Source organism: Netta rufina (assembly GCF_964035555.1).
Source record: "Netta rufina genome assembly, chromosome: 2".
Classification (NCBI taxonomy): Eukaryota; Metazoa; Chordata; class Aves; order Anseriformes; family Anatidae; genus Netta; species Netta rufina.
In genome coordinates this window covers 32,583,375-32,592,280 of record NC_140124.1, presented here as the reverse complement: position 1 = coordinate 32,592,280, position 8,906 = coordinate 32,583,375, and the positions used below count along the sequence as shown (strand labels likewise).

The 8,906-nt window shown below is 40.9% G+C and overlaps 1 protein-coding gene across 1 annotated transcript; it reads left to right on the top strand.

Annotated features, from left to right (window-relative positions):
• Positions 1 to 2,821: 2,821 nt before the first annotated feature.
• Positions 2,822 to 8,636, top strand: POLR1F (RNA polymerase I subunit F). Its single transcript, XM_084281542.1, has 4 exons — positions 2,822 to 3,043; positions 3,167 to 3,308; positions 6,583 to 6,791; positions 8,183 to 8,636. The coding sequence occupies exons 1-4, from the start codon at positions 2,835 to 2,837 to the stop codon at positions 8,577 to 8,579; spliced, it is 957 nt and encodes a 318-aa protein (XP_084137668.1). The 5' UTR covers positions 2,822 to 2,834; the 3' UTR covers positions 8,580 to 8,636.
• Positions 8,637 to 8,906: the final 270 nt, after the last annotated feature.

Below are 8,906 nucleotides of genomic sequence, written 5' to 3'. Positions count from 1 at the left end.
CACTGCTAGAAAAAAACAAGTTCATCAGAGTTTTATCAGCCGCTGTGAGACTTGGCAAATGTACCAATGCTGTGCTGTTTAAGACATTGATTTTAGCTGCATTTTTGCACATAGGCTCACTGCAATGTTGCAAAAAGTTCAGCTAAGACAGACCGTTTTTAAACTGAAAGCTAACATCAAGGACTGAAGAGAAGATAAACAACTATGGAAAATAAATAAAATAATAAATAAATAAATAAGGGCAATAAGAATTGTCCGTATTTATTGGTCCTGATGGTTTCCAGAACTGAACTGTGACTGGAGGAAGTGGCAGTAGCAGTAACACTGAAATTCCTCTCTTTGGTCAGGACATCTTTTACAATCAGGTAGTGAAAGCCCAAGTCATATGATGTGTCTAAAGTCCCTAGAAAACAACACAACAACCCTGTTTTTGGTCTAGATAGGCTATGTTGCATCAGCAAGCAGTGTGACTTGACAGGTATGGATTCACTGAGTAAAATAGCTGTGCTGAGACCAGGTATCAACACTATAAGAGTTTAAAGGAGGTTATACTGAATTACCTGTATTCCAATCCTGTAGATTTAATTACCATTAGGATTTAGAACTCATGCTCCAGATTACTTTAGCCTGAAGGGACTTCTGAAAGTCCTAAAGGCACTTGGCATAAAAAGCACAGCACAGTTGCAGGGATAAATGGAGATTCATTTAGAAAGTGCAGATAAGATCTGAACTAAAATACCTCTATATGGCCACACCACCACTGCTACATGCATCTGCTTTGGGGAGCAGGCCAAGTGGCCTGCTAAAACTGAACTCCCTTTAAAGGCTACTGGCCACGTCCATCATGTTTAAGTTAAGCCCACGCCTCTGCAGGCCCCCAAAAAACTATCCATAGGCCTGAAGACATTATTATTTTGTTGTAGGATTTAAGTTTAGAGAGTCTGAAAGAGCAAAGGAAATTTTGTAGCGTGACATAAGGAGTGTGTGGTCTGGGGCACAGCACCTGAGAGTAAGGATTTTTCTGAGGACAGGCAGCCTGCAAGGATAGTACTGGATTCCTGCAGAAGGTGGACAAGGAGGGAGACCTCCTGGCACCATCTTGTCTGACCAGTGTACAGGGAGTTACAAGTCCACATTTTTGATTATATTGTCTTTCTATCATATTCGGAGCTTTTATTTAATGAACAGAGCTAGGTTTTTATTATCCTAGATAAAGCTGAGTATAGACCATAGCGGGTTATATGTTCTCATTGCAAACTAGATCTACTCATAAATAAGAGTTATAAAATGTATATTTCATTTAGGAATAAAAGCGCATGCAGTTATTGAACATGGTCTTTAACTGAGATTGAAAACACATTGCAAGGATTAAATATGACCTGAATACAGGAAACCAAAAATATAGCTATTTCTCCAGAAAGCTCAGAGAGTATAGCATACAATTGATTTCAATAGGCTTTAAACACTCTGGAGGATTAAAGCCACAAGAGAATACAGATTACAGTAGTTCAAGATACTTTCAAATCTGCAAGTTCAGTTATCTGAAAGCCATTTTTTTATGTCAATTCTTTCATACTAATCCAACTTTACTTGCAGTAAAGTACCACTTGTTTCAGCTATGAAAACTAACAATGTCTTATCTGCGCTGTACATACAGTTGAAGAAAATCTGATATTTTAGTTTTGAATAGTTTCAAAAGGCTTTTGCATCACTTAACATTTTATAGGGAGTTCAAGGATTTCTGATATATGAAGTAAGGTTTGTCTTTATAGAACAACAGTGTTTCTGAGGTCTCTGTAATATAAAGAAAATTTAACACCTTTAATAAAATTGGTATATCAAAATCCCCATGTGGAGTTAATCAGTTTAAAAGTGTACTTTTACTAATACAAGTTAAATTGACATAAATTAGATTTAAATCAAAGGAAGAATAGGTTTTCAAGGTTTTGCAGCAGTTCAGTTAAATCAGTTTAAAACCAAATCTTAAGCCAATACTGTGCAACATTTTTTTTTTTTTTTTTTTTTTTTTTTTTTTTTTTAATGAAGTCTTGCTGACTTTTCTGGACAAAACTTGTTTTTACCAACTAGCCATAAGTTCCATTGGTTACAATAGGACAGTAAGCTTTTTCTATTATTACTGCAGCTTACTTTGTAGGTCATTTTCAGTGTACAGTGCACCTGCACCCCTTTTTATGACTTTTAGAACCTTTATCTTTCTTCTCCTTCCACCTTTTAATATGTGTTTAATAAAGTCTTACAAAATTTCTCATTATATTCACAAATTAGACTCAGGCCCTGGCAATAGAAAACAAACTCTGTTTTTCTTAACAGTGCACGTGTGAAGAAAACCACTCACGATAATGTAAATTTATGACAATAGTTAATCCCTGTGCAATCTTCACAGCAGTCTTTTGACTGAACGTGTTAAATTTAGGACTGTGGAATAATTTCATGCATGGTAAGGGGCACTACAGGTAAAACCTTTCAGTTGAATGGAGAAAATAAGCTATGCTGATCACTGAGGCATAATCTAAAGTGGAACTAAACAGTATAACTAACTAAGACTGTAGATATGGTTTATGGATATAAATCTCTGCTTCTAGCTGTTGGCACAGATAACTGTGTTTGGGCTACGAAGCTGGTGAAGGGCCTGGAACACAAGTCCTGTGAGGAGCAGCTGAGGGAACTGGGGTTGTTCAGTCTCCAGACTAAAACAGCGCCCTCAGCGCCCTCCCACATCCTCCCCCAGCCCCCAGGGCCGTCCCGCATCGCGCCCTCGGAATGCGTCACTGCCCCTGACGCCATCTCGCCGCGCCGCGGCCGGGCCCCGCAGCATGGCCGTGCCCGGGGAGCCGCCGCCGCCGCCGCCCGCCGCCGAGCTGCCGTCCTTCGCCGCGGCCCGCGGGCTGGTGGGGCGGCGCTACTCGTGCCTGGTGGTGGCACCGCACCGCCGGCACATCGCGCTGCCGCCGCGCTACCTCGGCCACAAGCGCACGGGCATCCGCGCCCAGCTGGACGCCGAGCTGCTGCGCTACTCGGAGAGGTGCGGCCGGGCACCGGGCGGCTCCCGCGGGGTCTCTCTGCCGTGGGGGAAGCCCTCGGCCCGCCGCCTGTGGGGAGCACGGGGTGGGCGCCCCGCTTACGGCTCACTCTGCTTCCTCCCCAGCCTCCAGGGCGTGCCGGTGGCCTACGACAACGTGCGGGTGGTGGGGGAGCTCGGCGACATCCGCGACGACCAGGGCTTCGTGCACCTGAACATCGAGGCGGACTTCGTCATCTTCAGCCCCAAGAAGGGGAAAAAAATGGTGGTACGTATGTTATATATGGAGTGGTAATTCGAGTCGAGAAAATGGTTGATATTAATAAAGAAGGGGGAGATTTGGGAGTGTGGCCTTGGGGGTCAGAAAGTCCCGCGGTTGATGGTAACTTCAGACTCTTAACGATGAGGCTATCAGGAATGTAAAAGAGTTTAGAGGGAACAAAGAAGGGTGATTCAGGAGACTCCATGCAGTCTCGGGTTGCTTGTTCTCCAGCAGTTAAGGCATGGAAGTTTCTGGGTGTTTGCCGTTGCTGTTATATTCAAAGTTGTTTGACCAATGAAAAGTTGTTTTGAAAAGAACTGCTGTGGAGAGAAGGGTATAAGAGGGGGGCCTGCCCTCAAGATAAAAAAAGGCAACCCAATGAAGTTATGTCATCAATAAAGAAGCAGAAAGAAGGAATGAAAAAGAACAGGCTAGCAGAATGGAGATGGGAAGGCAACAGGCACTTTGATCACCTCATGAAGATGGGTTCGGCCAAACTCAGCATACCGCTCAAAGAAGCTTGTACAGAAAGTCACTGGAAATGGCACACTGGAGCTGGAGAGAAGCTCGAGCTGAGAGAAGCAGACCCGTGCACACAACTGCCCCTCGCTGGTAAGCAGCTGCGCATTATGGAGAATCATACGTCCTTAGGAATAAAGACTGTCCTGGTAACCTTACAGCTTATTCTCCTCATTAACAATCGGACAGTTTATGAGCCTGAAATATGGGACCAAATTGAGGTCAAGGTGTGGGACTCTGCAGCTAAAAATGACAAGGTTGCAGTGGGATTGCTCGGCACCTGGCGAACAATCTCTGAGGCCTTAAAGAGCCCTGTGGGACCACAGTCAGAAACGTGTGGTTTGCCAGATAGTGAGGGATCTGCGGGCTCCTTTACTGATCCGACTGCTGTGCCATCAGCCCCCCCAACGCTACAGCCATCGAAGGCCTTTGCTGTTCCGCCCCCTGCTGACCTGGACGTGCCTTTTGACCCAGGCCCTATTAGCCTTGAAAAGGAGGTGGATATGCTTTTCTTCGATGTGGGAAGAACGGGATACATAAGGCCCAAATACCAAGTTGCTTGACAAATTAAAGCAAGACGTATTGTTCAAAAGGAATGGAAAATGAAGACTTATTTATAATGAAGAAAAGGAATGGAAAACAGAGTGTTGTTTGTAATGAAGAATAGGAATGGAAAATGGAGACTGTTAAGTCATGGAACTTAAAGGATTTTTTGTTACCTTTTCTGATTGTGTAGGCATACTTGGGTTTAGTATGTAAAGCAATGTTCTGTACATTTAGAATGTTTGATGTTTGTGTGTGCATGTTGGTGGAGCATAGACTCCCCACACACCCAGTGCTGTTTACTTGCGTTTTATACCTTTTATAGCTTTTATATCTTCATTTACATGTATAACATGTAGATACACCGGCACCTCTCAGGGAATTTTTTGCTTCAGTTATCAAGGCTTGGCTTATCTCCATCCAAAGCAGTGGGCTGGGACTTATGTAGAGTTGTATTTTGGTTTAGTCTAGTAATTTCTGCGGGTAGTTTCTTACCATGCCAGTAGTTTATAATAGTTCACTGGTAGTTTATAGTAGTAATCAATATTGTCACACTTCTGTGCTGCCTGCCCCTAAATGTGTGAGGCTGGTGTGGACTCACCTCAACCATGCAGTTTTGGGCACCACAGTGCAAGGACATAAAGCTATTACAGAGCCTCCGAAGAATGGTGACAAAGATGGTGAAGGGTCTAGAGGGGAAGACACAACGGGAAGTAGCTGAAGTCTCTTGGTTAGTCCAGCCCAGAGCAGAGCAGGCTGAGAGGAGGCCTCATGGCGGCCTGCAGCTCCTTCACGAGGGGAGTGGAGGGGCAGGCGCTGAGCTCTGCTCTCTGGGGACAACGACAGGCGACAGGACCTGAGGGAACAGCATGGATCTGGGACAGGGGAGGGTCAGGCTGGGGGTTAGGGAAAGGTTCTGCACCCTAACCTAAGGTTCTGCAACCAGTGGTTGGGCACTGTTGACAGGCTCCCCCGGGAACTGGTCATGAAGCATTTGGACAGTGCTCTCAGACACATGATCTGTTTGTTTGTTTATTATTTATTTATTTATTTATTTTTGATGGTCCTCTGGGGACCCAGGAGGTGGATTCAATGGTCCTTGTGGATCCCTTCCAACTTGGATATTCTGTGATTCTATGATTCTGTGAAATTTATTAAATAGAAGTTTAAAGAGCAAATAATTCTTAAATGGATGAGTTTACTCTTATTTAATAGTGGCAGTAAGGTTTAGGGTGTAATGATGAATTTATTTATTTTAAGTACTAGAGCAGCACTTACACCTGCTTTTAAGTAAAAGGAAATACAAATCTGTGATTCTGTGAAATACATGGCTCAGGGAGCAGCTTTAAGCAGAACATGTATTCAAACTCTAAACTTGGTTTTGCCATATCTGTTGTTATGCCATGTTTCTTGTGGAATAGCATATGCCTTTCTGTAAATGCCATTAAGAAGTAAATAGGTCCTTTTGATAGAAAGTGGATGAACACACCATCTCAAATTCATTTTTGAGGAGACATCCTCTCGGTGTCTTTCATTCTTCTCTGAGGAGAGCAAAGGTGGATAAGGTTAGATGTGCAAATGTGTCAGAAACCCACTGGATAGAGTACTTAGAGGCTTCTTATGTGTCATCTGTATCTTCAGCTGCTAAGTAGCTCAGTAGCAACATGAAAGTAATTTCAGACAAGTAGATAGGACTTAAAATGGCTTTAAAATAAAGCTGATGGCTGTACGGTCAGGAAAGAGGTAACTGTTTGATGCATGCACTCACTATAGCTAGATTCCATGCTTTGACTTTCATTTTTACAGATACAGGTTCACTGAACAGGACTGTATGAAAAGAATCATAGAATCACTAAGGTTGGAAGAGACCTCCAAGATTATCTGGTCCAATTATCACCCTACTACCAATGACACCCGCTAAACCATGTCCCTAAGTACCAGGTCCAACCTTTCCTTAAACACCCCCAGGAACGGTGACACCACCACTTCCTTGGGCAACCCGTTCCAATGCCTGACTACTCTTTCTGAGAAGAAATTTCTCAAAAATGGTTTTGATTTTAGTGTAGAAAATTGTGCTTATTTGCTAGATAAACAGACTTCTAACTTGAGTGTAGAAAGTGTCCAAAGTGTCTATATAGGAAACTGAACATGCATCACCTATGCATTCAAAGGGATAATCTTTAATAGAGCTCTATATGACATTGTTTTTCTTTTTTAGGGTGTAATTAATAAAGTGGCCCCAAGTCATATTGGCTGTCTGATACATGGATGCTTCAATGCTTCTATCCCTAAACCTGAACAAATGTCAGCTGTAGAGTGGCAAGAGTTAGGGTTAAAAGTAGGGGATGAACTGAAATTTCGAGTATCACACTTAGATTCTGATGCAGCTGGAGTGTTCTTCATTCGAGGAGGACTGACTAAAACAAGGTATTGTGCCATAAAAGAGAATATTTTTGAACTGTTTTAATGGATTTGTTATAAGCTAAATGACTTGATGTAACGTCTTAGGCTTTAAGCTTCCCTGTTTTTATACAAACTCTCATCTATAATTAGGTTGTATTAGTAAAATTAAACATCTTGCTGTTAAGAACTTGCATGGAAATTTTCTCTGGAAAAATAAATAGATTTTTCTGAGCTTTAAAAAAACTAACTGCTGTCCTGTGAACTGTTGACTGTGTATACATATCATACGTGTTCAAAGTAACCCCTGAAAACTAGAGTGGCTTTCTTTATGAACATTTCTAGACTTTTCAAGTAAAAATGTTCCAATTTCTGAACACAGTGTGTATGTTGGTATTTCTACACACATACACATACTGACAGTTACATAATCACAAGTAGTTACATGCAGGTGACTTAAATGCTTGCAGAAACATCTTTGATCTCAAAGATGATATGAGAAAATGCATGACCTTCATCTGTTCACTTATGCCTCTAGGTTTTCAGAGCAACTAGCTAAAAATCTTAATAGTGATATCTTTGAAAGAGTTTATTTAGATTTTTAAAATGTTTGTTTGCTGACCATTTTTTTTTTACCAATGGGATTAATTTTTTTTTTTTTAATGTACAGTATAAATATTACTGATGAAATCATAACATTTTTGGAGATCCATAGAGTTGTGTTTAATCTGAAAGGATGTTCTGGATTGTCTTCATGAATTCAGAATGAAGTTTAACCATTTTGTCCCCAGTGACTCTGGGGGCATCTGTTCCTCCGTAGTTTTATCTGCATTCTTTCCTTATGAGTCTTCTTAGACGTTTTCTCCAGTGCTATTGCAGGATGCCTACTAAGTTTTTTTTGTTGTTGTTGTTGTTATTTTTTGTTATTTTTATTGTTTGGTTTTGTATTTTTGTTTTTCTGGCATCTTCTTTGTTTTATCTGTACAGACTTCAGCAGGGCAATTGCTTGGTAAAACCAGCAGCATGTCTCAGGTATGATTGAACAGGTTGTAGTGTGTTTTTGAATAACTGATGAACCAACAAAAAGGGGTGCTGCACAGTGTGTAATTATAAATTACTGGAATGAAAGAAAAGAGTAAATAACAAAATAGTGTGTACAGGATGTTAGAGAAGAAATTTAGGCTAAGGTTTGGGAGAGAATATTGATTCATTGGTAAAATAAAAGGTGGTCAGGTAGTAGAAATTAAGTTGAAAGTGTTAACAGGCTTTATATTTTTTGCTAACTAGAGTGTCATATTTTCCATTTGTGTATTTTATCTACTTGGTGTAACTACTGTGCTTCAGAAAATTGTGACATTTCACTGTGTGACATGCCTTAAGATTTTCTATTTTATCTTATTTTGTATGTTTCCTTACAGTATGCAGCCCAAAATATCTGAGAGCATCACTGACTGTGCAAATGGAGAGGAAACTCAAAACCTTGAGCATGAGAAAAATAGCTTGAATGACTCTGGGGGAGATAATGTCATGGAAGAGCCTCCAGATGAGACAGGTAACACTGGAAGGGACAATGCAGAAGAGCAAAGTGTTGTTCCTGTGAATGGAATATGTGATGATAAAAACAAGAAGAAGAAAAAGAAAAAACATAAGCAAGAAGAACAGCAACAGATAATGCCTGCCAGTGACTCTAGTGGCTACCAAAGTGACCACAAAAAGTCAAAGAAAAAGAAAAGAAAGCATTGTGAAGTTGAAGAAAGTGAATTAACTCAACTGCCACAAGAACCCAAAGCTAAAAAAAAAAGGACTGAAGTCTGAAGTGCCTGTCTTAAAAAAGATATCAGATATTTTTGATAAACTTCCAATAAAACCCTATTTTCAAAATACATGTGTATTTCTTTACTAAACAATATGTTTTTCTGTGTGGGATTGTTTGTGTGCATATGTGCATCAACAGCTTTACAGGCAGCAGCTTTTAAGGAAGTGTTGCAAGAAAAAGGGTGAAGGCAGTATGTGCATGTCTTGTTGACTGGAAAATAATGGATAGAATATGAGTATAGTATAATTGTAGGATCACACATATCACCTCTGCTTTCCAGCTCCATGCATTAACTAGTAGCTAGTTATGAGTTAAGATAATCGAAT

What these genes read in the sequence shown, in the direction of transcription:
- POLR1F (XM_084281542.1), top strand. Translation starts at nt 2,835, where the DNA reads ATGGCCGTGCCCGGGGAGCCGCCGCCGCCGCCGCCCGCCGCCGAGCTG. An exon ending in AGAAGGGGAAAAAAATGGTG is followed by an intron (nt 3,309 to 6,582) that starts GTACGTATGTTA and finishes TTTCTTTTTTAG; the next exon opens with GGTGTAATTAATAAAGTGGC. An exon ending in GGAGGACTGACTAAAACAAG is followed by an intron (nt 6,792 to 8,182) that starts GTATTGTGCCAT and finishes GTTTCCTTACAG; the next exon opens with TATGCAGCCCAAAATATCTG.